The sequence below is a fragment of the Cyanistes caeruleus genome, chromosome 7, assembly GCF_971803275.1.
Source record: "Cyanistes caeruleus chromosome 7, bCyaCae1.hap1.1, whole genome shotgun sequence".
NCBI lineage: Eukaryota > Metazoa > Chordata > Aves > Passeriformes > Paridae > Cyanistes > Cyanistes caeruleus.
This window is the reverse complement of record NC_141707.1, coordinates 7592526-7612489: the sequence shown is the minus strand read 5'-3', so window position 1 is coordinate 7612489 and position 19964 is coordinate 7592526. Positions and strand designations below refer to the sequence as shown.

The 19964-nt window shown below is 39.0% G+C and overlaps 1 protein-coding gene across 5 annotated transcripts in view; it reads right to left on the bottom strand.

Annotated features, from left to right (window-relative positions):
* The window catches only part of ERBB4 (erb-b2 receptor tyrosine kinase 4), a 553845-nt gene that overhangs the window by 130397 nt on the left and 403484 nt on the right, over nt 1-19964 (bottom strand). For all 5 annotated transcript variants that reach the window (XM_086896321.1, XM_086896319.1, XM_086896323.1 and 2 more), the window contains 8 exons: nt 19626-19744; nt 15542-15683; nt 13967-14080; nt 12511-12637; nt 9684-9757; nt 8451-8541; nt 6957-7156; nt 976-1108 (listed from right to left, as the gene is read on the bottom strand). In XM_086896321.1, the coding sequence (XP_086752447.1) occupies nt 976-1108; nt 6957-7156; nt 8451-8541; nt 9684-9757; nt 12511-12637; nt 13967-14080; nt 15542-15683; nt 19626-19744 (1000 nt within the window). The remainder of the gene's footprint in view (nt 1-975; nt 1109-6956; nt 7157-8450; nt 8542-9683; nt 9758-12510; nt 12638-13966; nt 14081-15541; nt 15684-19625; nt 19745-19964) is intronic.

Sequence of the window (19964 nt, the reverse complement as noted above, 5' to 3'; positions counted from 1 at the left end):
ATGTTATATATGTACATATTTATATATTTGTATATGTTTATATATTTATATCTATTTAGATTTATATATAGATATATTTATATGTCTATATATTTATATATTAATATATAAATATATTTTTATATATTTAGATTTATATATAGATATATTTATATGTCTATATATTTGTATTTGTATTTATTTATATTACCATTACACAGTGCATTATACAAAAGAGAGTGAGCTTTTCTACTTTGGGCTCCTTATTCAGAGAATTTCTTTATCAAATTCCTGAATCCAACTCATCTGAAAGAATATAATTGTATGGTTCTGAATAAGGGTATCAAGCAGGGATAAATGATGAGGGCTTTTGTGGACATGATTTTCTGAACCTGAGAGAGTTTCATGCTCTCAGTGGCTGATTAGTCTCTCAAGGGAAAGTCTTTTGGGAAACTTTTCTCTCACAGGGACTGTTGTGTAAATAAGATTTTTCCTTTTCAAAACAGTGTTACATAGATGTTCTAAGAGTGTTTTTCTCTTGTCCCACCATTGGGATGAGAGAGGTGCTGTTCCTGGTACCAATCAGGTTAAGCTGTAGTGGAACACTTTATAAAAAGGGTTGAAAACCCCAAAATAAGGGTTCTTGCTTCCTGAGAAAATAAAACCTCAGCTGCTGTGATTCGAACCCTCGCTTCATACTTCGTGTCCACTAGCGACAGGTTTTTTGTAACTTTTCACCTAAAACAAATTGTTCACGTTACCAGCAACACAAAGAGCACAAAGTGATGATGCAGAAGGCAGCAGAATACCAGAGAAAGCTTTCTCCACAAGTTCACATTTATAAATCTTAGTCCATGACGCTTTTCCCCCAAAATCAGTAATATCGGCGATGGAGCCAGACACTGAATAACGCAAACCCAAAACTGACTCGTTCACTGAAGTCCTCAGCAATGCTAGTGAGCAGCTTTGGGGGAAAGCCCAAGGGGAGTGTCTTACCCATCGTAGAGGTTGCAGGAGTCGATGCAGGTCCTGCCCCTGATGAAGCGCTTGCAGGACAGGCACTGGTCCGGCCCCGGGCCCCAGCAGCCGTCGCTGGAGCACAGCTCATTGCACACCATCCCATCAGCAGCTGCAGAGACAGGGCTGCTGTCAGGAACACACACAGCCCCAAAAACCCAAGGGAAAACATTCTGACACGCTGGGAAACACAACTGGAGTGTCCCTGTTCTCCAGGATGGAATAAAAACATAAATCATCGTGCCGCAACACAAACACACACACACAGAGCTGGGATATCACACACACTCCTGGACTGCTCCTTTCAGGATAAAAAGGTTTAAGAGAAGAGCTTCTAAAGCAGGAATAACCAGAGAAGCAGTCTCAGAGATGGGGGATAAAGGACATGATTAAAACTTCTAAAATCCTGAATGGCAAGGAGGAGGTGAGGAAGCATGAAGAAATTGTTCACTGCTTTCTCCGAGTCCCTTGTGGGCATTCAAAGAGACAGGAATCCAATAGGGTTAAAATCTGAGATTTTTCTTCATAGAGAGTAAAGATCAACCTGTAGAATTCCCTGACACAGGACATGGTAAATACCAAAGATTTAAAGGATTAAAAAAAAAAAAAATCCATTGTCTGAATGCACTAAAGTTCTATTAAACTAAAATATAAAATGCTCCCTGTGAATTGAGGAGTCCCTGAAATAAGACTTATGGACAGTGGGGAAAAAAACGTAGGAAAGACACAATTAATTGTGATTTTAAAATATTTATTTATATTATTCAGGTGCAAAAGCACCTGAAGAGCCAAAGAACCTTTCTTTTAAAACCCTCAAGCCCACACCAAAATACACAATGAACTGAGGCTTAGAGGGAAAGTTTGTTTCAAACAGTGTAAGTCTGTCTTTTTATTTTATAGAAATCATTCTCCACGTAAATATGGAAATGATGTGACAAAGAAAATGAGCAAAGAGCAGAAGGAAACTGGGAATTATCTCTCCAGCATCTGAAGAAAATCTGGGTGCACTTTCAGGCTAACCCTGGCATGTGAAAGGACAGAATGAATTTGAACTTATTTTTGCACAATGCAATGATGTACACAAATGGATTACACAGAGCACTGAGTAAATTAAACCCAGAAAGGACCTGAAATATCAGAGATGGCAACAATAGAGATATTTGTTTACTTTTTAAGTCACCAGAAACAACTTAAGAGGAATAATAAATGAAAAGGAGGGGTGATGGTTGAGTTCTACCACCCTCTCCAACACCATCCTATTCCATACACCACAAATAACCTCAGGCACAAGAAGCCTGAATAATTTTTTATCAAGGCTGGGATTTAGTTTTTATTCTTTCTGTATCACGTATATGAAATATATTTTTAATGAAATAAAAAATGATTTCATTTAGGAGTCATTCCAGGTGCTCAGTTTGCTTTAAGGTGTTATTAATGAGCACAAATTCCAGCACAGCAAGGCCATTTCAGAGAGATGCCTTGTCCTCCTTCCCTGAGCTCTGCTGCTGCAGCCAAATGAGCCAGAGCAGCACAGCCAGCATGAGCAGAGACACAAAATTCAGCTTCTCATTCCTGTCCTATGCTGAATTTCTTTCAAGCACAGTAATATTTTTTATAATAATTATTTTATAATAAATTTTTATAATAATTATCAAGTGTTCCACACTATGCTGTCTGAACCTGCAAGTAAAAACAAAACCAAAACCCACAAACCCAAAAACTACCTTAGTCACAATTAATCAAACTTTTATATAGTTTCATATGGTTTTTGTTTTCAACTCAGTGACTCATTTTAAATCTTTGTCACTGGACAAAGGAAAACAACCTGGTTTGGAGATCCCTCTTTTTCTCATTTTTAATTTTAAGAATATTGCTAGCTCTTTTGGCTTTGTTTTCCACACTCATCACAAAAAGGCAGTTCCCTGTTTGATTTCTCACCTTCTTTTGTAACTTGAAACTGTGATTTACTATGAGTAATTTCCTTTCTTTTAAACTTTTCTTTTTCCTTTCCTTCAAACTAGTCTGGGATCAGAATTTATTTGCACGGACAGGTAAATATCTAAAATATCTAAATAAATAAATATCTAAATAAAAACCTAAATATCTAAAATGTCTGTAAAAATAACAAGGGATATTATTACAAGATAGCTCAGAAAATACAGTGAGTAACTGTATACAAATAAAAGGAGAGCTTTTCAATAAAGAAAACTGTGGTTACCCCATTGAAATGTAGCCAACACAGTCCCCATATTCTTATGAAAAAAGCAACAGAAATAAAAAAATTATGATTTCCTCCTGAAACATTTCCATAAAAGAATCTTGGCAAGGAGGGAGTAGTTGTTTTGACAACTTAAAAAACTCATTTTTCTCCCCTTCTTTAATTGTGGGGATGGCTAAAGAAACATTTCAATTTTTGACACATTTTTTGGCATTTCCATGGTCTGAGCACGTTCTGCAGCTCCAACACATCACATGGCCTCTTGTGGAAGGAAATAACAACAATGTTCTTGACAGGAACTGGGTTTTGTCAGGAGTTTTAGAAGAAGGGCTCATTCTTTATTAATGGGGGCACACAGGTTAGAAGCAGAAAGGTTCAATGTTTTTCCCTAACTTAAATAGAACACAAGAAAATTAGCTACTAAAAAAAAATAAAAATTCTTTTTATTTGGCTATATGCTTCTGGGCCTGATCCAAAGCTCCATGAACTGAATAGAAAAACTCCTGCAGACTTCAATTAGCTTTACATCATGCCCAATAATGAATGTAATCATTTATTCAAGTTGTTAATTGGTGGCTAGATTGATATAATTCATAATGATCACATCTGTAACAAACTTTGCCTAGAAGGGTTTCACCTTACACTGCAGGTGTCACTAATGCTGAGAGAATGGTTTGGACAAAAGAACATTTTTATTTTTCTATATTTATTTTGTGTGTATTTTGTGACATATTTCACGAGTCACCTCTGACTGTCCCATAAAAAAAAAAAAAATCTGGAAAAAAAAGGCAGATTTTTCACTTTAACATGGAGCAAAAGTCAAATCTACCTACCCTATCCTTGATGATTTTATTCCATTCCCTGTGCACAAGAGCTTGGACCCTGAGAATTCTATCAATGAAACTGTGCAGGGAAGTGGAGAAGGGAGAGGTCACATTCCTTCCATGGACACCCCCTTTCTGGCCCTGGCAACACAAAGCACTACAGCATCCTCAGGGTTTGTGGATTTCATTTCCTTTTCTAAATTAAAAACATACACATATATTTTGCTCCTGTATTTTCAGTAGTCTACAAAAAACCAGAAGTTTGCCTAGGCTTTTAACCTATTAAAAGAACCCCTCCATCTTGGAGGCAGTGAAAGATTTGGGGACTACCTTAACATTGCTAAGAAGTGGTGTAAAGATGAAATAATTGAGGGGATGAAGAATATAAAGTATATTTTGCATGCTGGAAAATGCTGCAGCATTTTCCACTGGCTGAGGCATGTTGTCTTTGTCTTCTTCATTGCAAAAAAAAAAATAAAAGTCAGAGTTTTCCCAAACTCTGTCATGCCAGTGTTATCTCAGAGATGAAGCATTAACATAGACCAAACTTTTCCACATAAATTTTACTCCCCCTGCAACTTCTCAGTATTTCCTCACTGATGTAGAGTCAGCTGAACACAGCATTAAATGGTGTGGAGAAGATATCATCACCTTGTGACAGGTCATAAAAGTCACTTAAATACAATGGTGGCTAGAAGACCTTGGGAGGTCTTACATGAGTTTTCAGAAAAGCTACACAATGATATAAAAAGTTTGCTGTAATTCCCTTTAAGCCATTAACAATAACTGGGTAGAAAGGGGGAAAAAAAAAAGTTTTCCACTTTAAGATTCCCACACTGTTAAATCTCCTAAAATGATTTTAGGAGTATTTCTCTTCCTGAAAAATAATAAGTGTCTAGTATAATAAATCCTTACCTAGCTAGAGGTGAAATAAAGTTTGCATTTTCCCTTTGTGTGCAGATGTAGTGACAAGACATTCCATGTGAGAGGATGATGTGACAGCACATCCCAGTTCCCATTTGCTCTGGAAGCCCATGTTTCAGTAGCTGTGGCAGCTTCAAAGGGACTCAAGCTGAGTGATCCCAGGAAAGGACAAAGAAGTGTTTGAAAAAGGAGCCCTGACAACTAATGCAAGATTATGTTCCAAGCTGCTGTGTTCAGCTATGTCCCAAAGCTCTCAAAACCAGTGAAACAACTGGGACACTGCACCATGAAGGGAAAAAGCACCTTACAAAATTCACCTGAGTGATTTCCCATTGTGGGAGGTTACAGAAAGCTTGAAGCAAAGAGGAGTCATTACTGTATGAGACATCAAGCCTGTGCTCCACCTTGTTACTGCTTAGTTTCTTTTTATATTAAATTCCTAGGAAAGAAGGAAAGTTGATTGTTCTTTCATTAAATGCTGCATGATAATCAGACAGGTAGGGCCAGTCTGATGCAAGAAAACATCAGAGCACCAAGAGTGTGACTTTTCTCCCAGTTTTTCATCTGGTAGAGAGGAAACCTGTGCTCTCTAGAAGGTTCACAAGTTCATGCATCTCCTGGCAAGATGGGACCAACTTGGATCTGGGAATACAACCTTAGTGACTCTTTCATGGTCAACAGAACCTTGATTTTCTTCCTCCTTCTGTTGTGTCAGCCCAAGAGTTCCATGTGGGAAATCTCAAAAGGGCTAATCCTTCTTCATGCCATACAAAATACAGTTGTTACTGGAGCACTAGGGAAGAACTAGGTGGTTCCTCACCACATGATCATGTCACACTGCAGGGGACAGCATCCTTCTTGGCAGCACCTCTATTTTCCAATAAATACTCTGTTTTTATAGCTGCCTTTCTATGTAGGGGCAGAAGAAAAGCCCTACAGCCTCGGGCACAATCACAGTAAAAACTTCCTGCAGTGACAGCAAGCAGCATTTTCTTAACCTTCACTTTTTAAACTTGCATGTAAAGAAATAAGCCTAATAAAATTAATACCAATTAAAATGCCACACAACCAAAACCATGTGGTGATTGACCAAACAAGACCTCATACTCCCTGTGGCTCCTCCATGGTAGGAGAGAATAGAAAACTGAGCAGCAGAGACAAAGCTCCAGCTGTATTTCACCTAACACTGAAGGTACACTTACACTACAGAAATGAGCACAGCCATTCACTCTCTCAGAATAGAGAACAACAGCACTTCAAAGGGAGAGGAGAGGGGAAAAAAACCCACAAAATCCCTCAAGTAAAACTCAAACAAAAAAACCCCCCTCAAACCAACAGAAAGAATGAAAGTGCAAGTCAAAAATAGGACCACAGCTTGAAAAAACCCAAAGCAAACATTTTTGGCTGATCAGAGCACAAACATCAGCAATATCACTTAAACATACAGCAATTTAATGAATCTCCTCTCCTGCAAGCAGTCTAACAGATGCTTAAAATGAACTGCCTTGCTGCTACAATATGCCTGTATTGATGCAATTTGCTGCCTGATTTCTATATAAACAAGTTATTTTATCTGCTACAGAGCTTTTTTGGCTTTTCAGTACGATGATCTCAGCCTAGGTACTGGCATGTAAGCTTTCCTGAAGTAGTATTTTTTATCAGATAGGTCAAATATGAAAAGAGAGAACTTGATGATCTAAAACAGTCCCAAAAAACACAGTTCTGCATTAAGATAGGGCCATTTAGGCTGGGGGGGAGCAGAAGCTGCCAATCCCACTCCATAAGGAAAAAGGGCTGTAGAGTCATGAACATTCCATTCACAGCCTTCAGAATTCCTACTTGTGAAACTGGTTGAGGAAGCAGCTCGCTCTCCCTGCTCCCTATCCTTTGTTCCTTAAACCATTTCATTTTCCTGCTCAAAGCCCTGGGATGCTGTAAATGACCCCAGTTCCCCTGATGTCCACGGAGCCCCCCAAGCCCCAGCAGGTACTCACTGCAGTTCTCTGCCCTTTTGTTCCTGTGGATCACTGTCTTTTGGCTGGGGGTGCTGAAGAGGCTGGTCCAGTTGACAGTGTGGTAGTAGCACAGATTGCTGTTGTCTGTGATGTAGATGTTGCCAGCACTGATTTGCTTCAAGGACTGGAACTGCAGGGAGGTGATGCCTTGTTGCTTCAGGATGAGCAAGGAAAGGCCACTGGGATGAGAACAAAAGTGAGAGAGAGTAGGAATTAGCTTCAGAAGGCACAGCTTATTATATCTGGTAGGAAACTGCCAAGAGTTAACATGATCTTTCTGGAAAAACTGAGAATTGTTCAGAAAACTTTTATTTTGTGGTGATGTAGTTATTTTATGAGTCAACCTCCAGCTCTATTGCCCAGGAAATTATAAGTCCTGTCAGGAGTGAGATACCACAAGCTGTGATGCTCATAGCACTAGGCCAAGTAAGCCAGCAGAACTCAACCAGTTTCATTTCATCCATTAAGAGATTTTTTTGAGATAATGTGCTGTTAGGAAAACTGAATAAAATTCAGGTTTTTTCTTTCAACAGCATTAATACTGTGTTAGTTTATATGCTAAGGAGAAAAATAATGTAAAATGTATTAAAACATCTTCTTTCAGGCATCAAATTAACATCATTTCAAGTAATACAGGAAGAAATTGTTATTTTCTTGGATTTTTTTTTTTTTTTCAGCCCACTTTCTACATTTCATTTTTCTTTGGTTGTAATACCTGGTTATCTCCTTTCTTCATCAAAGGAACAGTAAATGATTGTCTGCACAACATGAAAATGACTGCACATATTTTATGACTGAAGATTAGTGAAGACAATATCCAGTTTCTGGGCATCCTTTAAGTTATTGTATTTTAATGATGATAATTGTTTTCCAGCTGTTCCAAATAAAAATTGCTGCCTTGGAACAGAATGTGAGGCTGTAATTCAACCCCAAGGTTTCACTGCTATTCATATTCTGCTCAGATTGCTGTTTAAGATGCCAGCAGAATCCCATGCCTGATTTACTCCATCTCTAAAGTGGGGATCCAGGGCACCTGCAACGTGCCTCAATGATTTCAATGTTCTTCCACCTTTTACCTCTTCTTAAAACCACTCTGTTGTTTGGTCATATGAACCTGCATGTCTAATCACAGCCATATAAACTCCTAATAATGAGGCTAAGTTCTATTATTCATTCCTTTGACACTATGCTTCTTCACAAGGTATTTTAAACCATAAATGTAAGTTCCAGACAAGGAGGTAATAGCTACAGCTGTGAACCAAGAGGTTTTTTATAAATAATTATGTGGAGAAGGTATTACCCATTATAAACAACTGATTAGCAAAGATACTGGCAATGAACACCTTGGTAACAGAGGGAAAAAATATATCAATTTACAATGTCCTTCCCAAAGGATGTTGCATTCTCTGTAACTGAACAAAGAATCACAGGACACTAATAAAAAATTATTCCACCAACAGGCAAGCTCCTTACCTATAGAGAGCTCTCCCACCAATGGTAACCAAGTTAGAAAACACCCTGAAGTCTGTCATGTTCTCAGGCCACGACTGGATGTTCAAATACCCTGAGGGAGGAAAAGGCAAACACAAATTATTTCAGCCATGTATGGGTTAGGACAGGCTTAGCCTGTAAAGGAAAGACAGTGCCAGCCTGAGGAAAAGAAATAAGGTAAGAAATAAGGTATGCTGCAGGCTGCTCACCACCATCTCCTCCAAAAAGAGAAGAACTTGTCCTGATGTCTGAGGTGAGCACTGCTCACCTGAGCAGGTGACTCTGCAGCAGCAGGACACATAGGTGTGAGCACTATGTGCTTTACTTCCACTTCAGCAGCAGGGCTCAGACTGTCAATTAGTGTGTTTAGGAATTGCACATAACATTCAGCCAAGTGCCAGATTATCTTTGACATTAATTAGGGAGAGATTAAGAGTTTACTTTCATTTTTAATCCCACCTGTTCGCTGAAATTCCCAACTTTTGAGGGGTGAAGCATGCTGAGCTCCACACAGCTACAATCAAGCTGTGGTGTCCAAAGGTATTTTGGTGGGGTTTTTTGTGCATGAGACAGAACAAATTTTTGCATTTCCCTACCCATACATAATCAGAAATCAAATGAGAACTCAGAACACAGATACTACTCTCACTGTAGTGTCTCCCTCCCTGTCCCCCACATGGTGAAACAAGAAACAAGATGCAAGAAAACAAAGTACTGACTACTTGTTTTATGACCTCTTTGAAAAGTCACCAAAAAATGGGACTCACTACCACCACTCACCACTACATTATACATTTTTAAATTACAGAAGCTAATTTGCAGCAGCATTTTCTGTTGGACCCAGGGAAGGAGATGTAAAAGCAGACTGGAACCTTCAAATGCTTTCAGACAAAGAAAACGGTTTCCCAAATTTCAGCACCATTTGCCTCACATTTGCCTCCCCTGCAACACTTGTCCTACTTTGCTAAAATGGGACCAAGATCCTTTGTCCACTTAGCATCTGCTAGAATAGGCATCAAAGGAAAATACACTTGTGAAAATCAACTGATACTGAAGTTTTCTGTATTAAACTTATATAAAAATTACAGAGTGATGCGCTTAATGCAAACAAGTGCCCTGTGTTCTTCAGAAAACCCAACATATGACAACTATAAAAGGAAAGTGAGAATGAATTCATTAATTACTGCAGATTATAGGAGATCAGAAGTGTGTTACCTGTTATCTCTCTCACTGTTTGGAAGATATTTAATTTCTCTGGATTGATGGCAGCGATCGTGTGATATGGGTCTCTGAAAGATTAAAATCACATCATGTGACACTTTAAACAAAAAAAAGATCAGGTTCTCAAAGCCATACCATGTAGGAAAAAAAGCATTAAGGTGCTCAACACTTTGCTTTTATGAGGGTATGCACCAAGCTTCTTCAGCCTGCTGTTCCTGCAGATCCATGTCTAACTTCTCCCTCGTCATCTTGAAGGATCATAAAGGTTCAACTCATTCATGTTTTAGCAAATATTTATGCTATGGAAAATTAAGGAATTCTAAACAACTAGAGTTTACTAGTTCACTAGAAGTGACCTTCCTAAAGGAAAGATGAATTTCCAGGTTTTTTTTCCAGGAATGGCAGAGCTGTGATACTGCATGCCAGGACTAACAAAGCTGCTCCTGAAAGGAGTGACCAGCTATAAGCAACACAAAGCCAAGAGCAGGCCAGCAGCTCCTGACATGTGACATTTAAAGGGCACACTTTTGAGAAGATGTTGAACAAGAAACCTCTAAAAGCACGGATCCTAGCCAAGCAAGTTTGTCCACGAGAAATGAAACAACCTCCAAAACTTAAAATCTTGAACTTAGATATACCACAGTGTGAAAAGATGGAGCTGACCTTGATTTTGAGAGTGCCATCATTTAATAAATGCATTTAAAAAGTCAACCAGAAGCTTACACCAAACAAAGATTACTCTGGAATGGCATGTTATGGTATTTTTGTGTGTTTTCTGAGAGTAGGGAACGTCACCAATAAATATGGAGCACGTGTTTCCTCCTCTCCTCCTTCTGCTTTCCAGGACATGTGATTCTCAGAACTGTTAATATTTGTTGATGTTCCAGAACATTAACAAAAAAGCCCAGTGGACCACAGAGGCATCAAACACATTATTTTAACAATGTGGGGCTCTCAGAAAACTAAATAATAAGTTTTGACTACCTAACTGAAACACAGCACTTTGCTTTCAAAGTGCATTGCCATCAAAAAAGGAAAACCCTTGCCTGCAATAAACGTGAGGCAGCTGAATTTCACCTCTAAATTCTGAAGGTAAAATAGCTTTAAAGATGCAGATATGCACTTAAACCCCTTAAACAGCCAAATGTCTGATGTTTTATCAACATATAAAACTGTAGTGTATAGTGTATATCTTAATTACTTTAAATAGTTGTGTATAAAAACATTCATAATTGCATATATATATATATATATATATATATATTTGCATAAATTATAACAAATTCAAAAAGACTTGAAGTTAATGTGCTCAGGAAAGAAATAGGCTATAGAACCACAGGATCAAAAACCAGGACAGGATCAATTGCAACAGCAGAGTTTCCAATGGAAAAAACAACAACAAAAAATATCCTCTGCATCTCTCACCAAAATTATTCTCTGCCACCACCAAAGTCTTCCAATTCCCCAGAGAATCAGACTTTAAGTCCCTACAATCTAAAACATTAAAAATTCATACTCTAAAATTTACAGTTCACCATGAATAAATGATTTTGTGACAAAAATTAAGTAAAAGTTGGAGAGGAAATAAGTAGGATTGTTGTTTCTCTGTACTGTCCATTTATATAAAAAACTACTTGTGGAGTCAATGTCATTTTTTAAATTTCCCTTTCATATTGCTGGTTTGCAAAATGTCATTGAAACTTTAAATAAAAAAGCTGTTCCAGAAATCTAGATATTTTCCTTCATTCTCAAATCTTCTCTTCTTTTAACCTATACCAATATAATTCATGCTGTAGCAAACTTTAGGGTTGCAGAATTCAGTGCCCTCAAACCTCAAACACTTGCTTAAGTGAGTTTTCTTCATCAAGAATGAGAGACAAAATGCTACAGAGTTTCAACATTACATGTCCTGCTCTTCTGTAAAATAGAACAGAATATTTTAACTTCCTGCTTATAGTCCAAATTTAGATATTTTTCAGACAAGTACAATTTTATTCAAGGTTGGGTTTGGTTCTTTTAATGTAGACACATTTTTTAATGAGCTAATATATTTTTTCCCTCAAAAGCAGTTCTTAAACTTTAAATTAAATTTCATGTAATGCACCAGATTAATCCACACAAAATTTCTCATGGGCTCTAGCTGATTCTCTTGCATTTACTTGGCTTTTTCCTTTCCTGTGATATTTAACAGGTTTCCATCCAGCCTCTCAGTGGGTTGTTTGGCAGAGCAGATCCATGTGACTTGTGGCACTTTGAGGTTTTTCTGGACCTATTACAATGAGCAAACTTTAAACCAAAATACTGGATTTATACACCAGTGAATTCTGTGTGCCTCTGCAACTGAAACTTAAATAGATTCTTCAAAACTGATTGACAAGAGGGCAGCTCTTGTACATGTTTGTGTACTGACAGCCACCCAGACTATGACAAGTTGTGCTGAGAGAGGCTGTCTCTCTGCATATTCTGCATATTATTCTGCTGGCCATAAAGAAATTTAAACAAACTCATGGAAGGCAACTTCCTTTTCTGCCTTCTATTCTCTAGTCAGCCTCTATCATAAGCCAGTGTTGAGGACCTCATAAAGTAACCAGAGAATCATAGTTGTGTTTTCTCTTTTTAGTGCAAACAATTAATCCATCCTTTCTTTTCCTAGAGATTGAATCTTAAGGATCAAGGCAGTTTTCTTCACAATGGATGGCAGAAAACTAATTTATCCTGGATCTGCTATTGCATAAAGGAAGCCTGCTGCCATCATTAAGAGGTGGATGCAATTGGTTTCAGCTGGCACTGTGCCATAACATCTTAACATTTTGTCACTTACCCATGAATCCCAGTGACAAGGAAGATGAGGTTGCCATTGATCTTGGTACAGTTTACAAACTTGTCAATGTTGCTGGAATCCACTGTCTGAGCTGACACCAAACTCCCTGTCCCAATGCCATCACATGCTGCCAAAACAAGGAGCTTATGTAAAGAACTAGGGAAAACAATTACTGAATCAGAACATGCTGACTTTACAGACAGGACTCTTCATCTCATTCAGCAGAGAGGTGTTAAAACAGCATCCTTGACCCATATTCCCACAGAGGCACGTGCCAATTTAAAACAAACACTGAGCTGCAGCACCTGCCACAGAGCCCTGGCACACTGGTATTTCACATGGGATATAAAGGCAAGTATCAACCACACAAAACCCCACTCAGCCCAGCCATGCCATTTCTTGGGGAGAAACTGAGGTGCCCTAACACTGCTGCTCCAGAGGTCCCCTTCTCTGGTGGATTTAGGAACTTAACCATCCATGCCATGAGGCCTGTTAAAAGGCTGCATAAATAACTTTTTATTTATCGGCTCAATCAGCAAGTTATTGGTGCCTGGAGAAGTGAGAGAACTTCTCTCTGTGGCCTGTGTAATTTAGCTGCATTTCCTGGGACACAGGATGCATCCAGGAACAAATCCCTCATGATTTCAACCATATAATGAATTCTGTCTTCCTAATTGAGCTCCTCTAATGGCAGCTACCAGCTGAAGCTTTTACAAACATGTGTTAGCTTTCCTCTTGAGAAAGTAAGGGACTCTATACGTGTGTTTTCGTGCACAAAACTGTCTATGCAACAACAACAATTATTTACTCAATAAAGCCAGATTAATGTGAAATCTTCCATTAGTGTGAAAAGTGGCATAGGCCCACAGAGGAAAATTTATGATGCTTTGCTCCACAGACCTTCAAGCACGGAGCAGAAAGTCTCCTTGCTGGAGTCTAGAACAGCAAAGTAACCTACAGATTCCAGTCCTCTCACCAGAACCATCACCAGTTGTGTGTGAGACACTGAGAAAGGAGGTAGAAGATTCTGGGAAAGCAGAGACAGAGGAAGGAAATGGAAACTTAATGCTGTATTGACAAATATGAGACATCACAGACATTGAAGTCAGGAGGTTTTTGTATGGCCACCTTTGGAATGACAAAAGGACAATGCTAAAACACCTCCAGGAAACACTTGTCATTAAAATAACACAATGAAGAATTCTTTCAGATTTCTCTAAGACCAACAGAGAAATCCCCTTCATTTGTGTCTAATAAAAAGTAATTGGTTTGGTTATATTACCATTACAACTTAATAAATTTTCACTCTACTCTATGTGCTTGACACACAACCTACATAGCTCAAAGTTTTGTGGGTATTCAAAGGCTATTCATATTCTACAGCAGGGCTATTCATGCCAAAATAACACCCTGTGTAGACTACTTCCAAGAAAATTTATACTGAACCACTGCCTACCTTTAGGACAAATGTCAGTGCAGGGCTTGCACATCTTAATACCATTTTCTTCAACTTCCATCTTGGAGCTGGGACATGCCCGGACACAAGAGCTGGAATCCACCACAAAGTTGTCTGAAAGGAAAAAGGAAATATTGTGATATAAATAAAGTGAATAAAAGCTGGCACATGTTTTTCAGCTCTGTGTGTCAATACCTGTCGTTGCCTTGGCACTTTCCCAATGATATTAACATTCAAAGTTCTGTGTTTTCAGAAGTGTATAAGCAAAATAGGCACATTATCAGGGACTTATAAAAATCCATGAATTGTCATGATCCCCCTTTCACCCTCAATTTGGCTTTATTATTATTTGTAGGGAAAAAATAAGCTGCAGTAATTGGAGAGAAATACAGCAAGATGGTCTGTCCTGTCTTTTTCATGCAACAATATACATCTGGTATAAAACAGTGCACAGGACAATGACAAGTATTCCAGTTTTTTTCCCTGTAAAACAACAGCCAAAGAGAGCATAGACTGATCCTACCTAACTAAAAGTTTAATACTCATAAGAAAGGAAAAAAAAAAAAAAAAGGTAAGTGTTCAATGAAGTATTTGGGCAAAGAATTATATCCCTTACAGTGCATGATATCAGGTTCTTAACAAACCAATCTGGCTTTAACAGACCCCCAGTATTACAAGCAGAACAAGGTGGTCACTGCCTGCTGTGAGTCCTCCACAGAGACTCCAATCTGGGATTTTGGATTGGATTGATTTATGATTTTATTGATTTGTGAATTTATTATTGATCCATTTAATATAGATCACCCATCCTTCTTACATTGGGATAATTTGGTAATTTACGGATAAAATGATTAATGTACAACTGTAAACCTTCACGGAATGAAAGGGAGAGCAAGAATACTATCTCCTTTATTATTCTTCCCAATTAAACCAGCAGATTTAAAAGACTTTTTCACAAAGAAAGTGATGACCCTGTAACTGTTTTCTGTTACTTGTCATCATCTGGCTGCTATCTTAGAAACATGTGTGTTTTACATGCATGGGATTCCTCTTTTTTTTAACTCCCTCCTCCCCTCTAATTTTACTCTGGGTTTTTAAGGCTGCATTCTTGTCAGTATTAGAAGTTTATTCCTCATTGGGACAGAACTGCTCAGGGTAACTTTCTGTCAAATCAATATCATGAATACATTTGGTTCCAGGTGCTGCTGGTGGAATGTCATTTTTCTGAAACAGAAATTCATACCCTTTTACAATCCCACTATTTTAACTATTTATTTCCACTATTTTGGAATTTTAAAACACTGATCTAAAGCATGAATGTAACAAGCTGACCACAAAAACAGAAATCATCTTTCTTTAGGTAAATCACTCTAGGATCCTCGGGAGCACGGAATTCACTGCCTGTAGTTATCATCTGACTTAGTTATTACAGGCTGCAAGCACAAGTGGAGTGATTGTGCTCCATTCTCTCACTGTTCTCATTCTCTCACTGTTTTTAAGGCTCCTGAAATGCAGCTCCAGCTTCCCATCCCTGCAGGAGAAGGCAGCTAGCAGGGCAGATCAGGCAGCACTTACGCGGGCACTTCTTGACGCAGAAAGCCCCATAGGTGTACTTGGCGTTGTGGTTGTGCTCCAGCTGGAAGGTGGTGGGGTTGTACACGAAGGTCTGGGGGCACTGTGTCACACAGGCACCACTGTCATTGAAATTCATACAGGCCTGCAAAAGGAGGGAGACAAAAAGTGCTGAATTAAATCATACCGCTGCTTTAGGGTTCGGTTTGGTTGGGGTTTTTTTTTTTTTTGGTGTAAAAGATGGACTTGATTGTTCAGACTTGCTGTGACAGTGAGGTATGTGATACAGAACTCTCTAACATTCATTCTGGCTACTAGGATTTTTGCTAGGATCTTGGCAAATATGTGACTTTTCAAATTAGGGAGTTTGGTGAGCCCCCTTAATTGGCAACAGTTGCCTGTTACACCACTTCCTACAAAACCAAAACAACACTTTAATTTGTTTCATAACTACTCACATTCAACCAGTTCTCGACTTGATAGGACATTCTAAAACTGCCAAGAGGGAGCAGCTATTTATCATCCTTTAAGCAAATGCTAATGGCTTTTTCAGAGGTCCAACCCTTTAGATTTCTTACAGCATGAATGCATCATCCGGCTGAAAACTGTAATTCCCAATTAGGAGGCAAGAGGGATAAGAACTTCTTTTGAGCTAGCACAGGAGGGGGCCCTTTCCCTTACTGGCAAGTTTAACAAGGTCAGTTGCTTCACATACTGAGAGAGGAAAATAAGACTTTGTTCCACTTAGCATTCAGGCTCTGCCTTGCACAGCTGACAGAGGACAGGGAGTGTGTGGATAACAAAAGTAATGGGATGCAGGGAAAACAATTGACTGTGCAAGGCTGGTAATTAGGAGTAGAAAGCCCCACCGATTTTGATGTTCCTTATCAGCACACATCATGTCTAAGGTTTTAACCACAGATTATGAGAAAAGTGTTGGAGTAATTTTCACTGAGTGTACCATGAATGAAAGGTTTGTAAGAATATGAAAGCTGCAGCCTGGCTTGGACCCCTCTAGAAGTTTATGCAGCCACTGCTACTGGGTATTGCCTCCCCACTAACCTGTAATCCAGGCTGCTTTAGAAGTGCTAGTCTAGGAGTGAATCCTTCTGGTCTTTCTCCAGGTTGTTAAAATACAGCTGGTTTTGCATCTTTAAAGAGTCAACAAGTGTAACAATACTGCACATGTTCTGTCCCCTTGCCTCCTGGGCTGGGACTGAGAGAAAAGAGAACAAGATTCCTCTCTTTTACTGATTTTACTACCAGTCCTTGTCTCCATTTGGATCAGGACCAGCAGGACCCTGGGACCTGTCATGCCAGAAGATTTCAGAAAGGAGAGGCTAATGATGTATCCAAGGACAAAATCTGCTGCTGAAAGGAACAAGCAGAGAGATCCATGATGACAGCACTGTTCTACATGGAGCATGTGCTAAGCAAAACCGCTGATCCTGTCTTTCCTGGTCCTTTAAAATACCTGTTATAAAACCTGCCAATTTTTTTCATGGAAACAAATTTTTTCTCCCCCTTAGAAAGATAAACACTTTACTCAGAGCTGGATGGCAAGTCCACCTGAGGAATAGTGCTGTGTCACTTTTCTGGTTCCACTAGGAAGTCAACCAGGCCCTCCTATGCATTTCAAGTTCTAGACCCAGTTTGAATATGAGATAAAAACATCAGTAAAACTTTGTTTTAGCATGTTTGCTTGCATTTATGTCAGATGATGATTACTGTCTTGCTTTTAGAACTGAATATGCAAATGACTGGATGGCAGCAGATGGAGGAGGATGGATGAATTTTATCTACAGATATTAAAACCGTATTTAGAACAGGATGCTGTTGCAAGATGCCATAATGCTCTAAAGGATTTGTAATGCTTTATAAGCTGTACTTTTGCTTATTAATAAATACTAATTTAGTTTGTTTCCTCAACCCATTTCTTACATGTTGACTTAAAAGGTGCTCCATCATGTACATGACAATTCTTTGATAACAGTTTAGCAAATAAAGCACACCCATACTCCTTGGAGACACGGCAATTCTCAGGAAAAATTAGTCTAGGAGATCTGGGAGCTTCAAATTTATGACTGAAATGTTTTATATACATTTGTAATTGCTTTGATAACATATGCAAATTTCTAGCATTTTGTGCTAAATGCTGCTAATTTGTGAATAAAAGCACAGGGAAATACACAAGGAAAAAAAAAACAACAAAGTTCTGTGTCTCAGCTGAAAGCTAAGCACAGTTGTCTCTAGCCTAAAGGGTTACACTTTTCACCCACTGTGTCTAAGCAAGTAATGACTAGTCCTGAAAATTGCCAGACCCCTGCTGAATTTCTTTTACATTGCTCTGGGGCCAGAAGGGAATGAGAACAAACCCTGGGTGCTTCTCTGCTTTCTGTACCAGAAAAACCTTCCAGTTGATTTTTAGCATGCATATTTTCACAGCTGCCACAATTCAGGAAGTCTAACTTTCAGGCTGCAGCATTACACAACTTAAGCTGCCAATAACTTGTCCTTTGTGGGTGAGGGTCTGGAGTGATGCAGAGTCCCCAGGCAGGTGCAAAGGAAAGCTGCTTTATTGCAAAAAACAGGCATTTGTAAGCAGTTAGGCCTTTATCAGTTAAATAGTTTAAAATCATAACAAACATAATTCAACCAACCACCATAAATGAACACACAATAGTTATATAACTTATTTTTCTACCCCTAATTGAGCTGAGTCTCTTTCCCACAGTCCTTTTCTACTTAGCCAAAGTAACAAGCCTGAGCCATGATTTTACAAGGCCTTCCTTTGGTAAAGTTTTACCTTTTAACAGTCCTTAACCTTTGAGAACACATCAGCTCTGAGGATGCTCCCCAATGCTCATTTGGGAGCAATGACTGCAATTCTCCTCTTCCTTTTACCTTTTAATACTGTACATGACACAAGAAAGACTGGCATTTTCCTGTCTCTCATGTTCAAAGCCAACAGAGAACTTCCAGGCACTGTTGGATCACCCATACCATATGTGCTGAGCATCTACTTTTAGAAAGCCACAAGAACAGCTTTAGTAAATCCTGTCTATATCATATCCTAACCATTAGATTTCATCAGCAGCCAAACAACACATTCAGATGTGGTTTTGAAGCACAAAACCTATCAGTATCAAACAGTTAGGGCCAGCCAAAAATTAATTTTTGCCAGTTCATTATGACTCTCTTGCCCACAGTTTCAAAATATATGCAATTTTCCATACCCTCCTCTCAACCTCACCTGGCAGTCAGCTTCACAGGTATTTGTCTCTTCAAACATGTGGGTACCTTTGAAAATCTACCTCTCTATGTTTGGTTCTTATTCTAGGCTTCCTTAGAGCTAGGTTTGCTTCCCCTGAAACCATTAGCAAAACTTGTCTCATTGACCCAGGGTGATGAGCTACGCATCTTTTGAGCTCAGTTTTGGGTTCTAAAGCTGCTAAAACTCTTAGAAGTAATGGATTAGAAACAAGACAGGTTTTCTAAAGGCCTGGATGTTTAGATTGCCTGTTTATTTAAAGAAAAAGCCATTTCTTCTTTCCATCTGAAGCACACATGTAGTAACATGCATTTGAGGGAAAGCATTTTGGGAGTCACCTTCCTTCCTTCTCCACAAAGAAGCATGTCCAGTAAAAAAGCTGAATTCAAATTAAGTCTGGCAGAAACAGGGAACAGTTTGCAGAGACAAGCTAAATAGTATTCTTGACTTTTATATGAAAAGCACACAGAGCAACAATAAAAACCATGTTCAAATATAATGACAAATACTTCTAAAAATTTGCTGTCACCTCTATAAACTAATTGTGGAAAAGAAAAAGATAAAAGTCACAGAGAAAAGCATATTAATGGTTCCTAATCTGTATTTACAAATCTCATGGATGTGTTAATGGGTAATATTAAGTAGATAAATGACGTTAATACAACATGAAAAATAAATGCTAAAAATTTGCATCCTGTATCTGTGAGTGTGCATGCAGTACATCAGGAGGGACAAAACTGTGAATTTCATGGGTTAAAGCATTAAGAATCAGCAGAGTGACTGGTGGGAAGAATAAAAAGCAAAAGTGAGACGTACAAAGCAGTCGGTGTCCTTGGGTCCGTAGCAGCCGCCGGCGCACTCGCGGTGGCAGCAGTCGCTGACGTAGGGCCCGTAGCAGCGTCCGTCACACTGCTCTGCACACACAGTCTTTGTCACTGCACGGGGCAGGAAAAGGGACATGTCACACACAGCGCTGGCCACCGAGCTCTCCAACTGCTCCCCGAGCAAAGCGCCCACAGCCTGATGCAAAAAACCCCAGCAAGCGAGGGGACGGCGCTGACGGAGCCAGAACATCTGCAGGACACCTGGGTCCAGATCATCTGCAGGACACCTGGGTCCAGAACATCTGCAGGACACCTGGGTCCAGATCTTCTG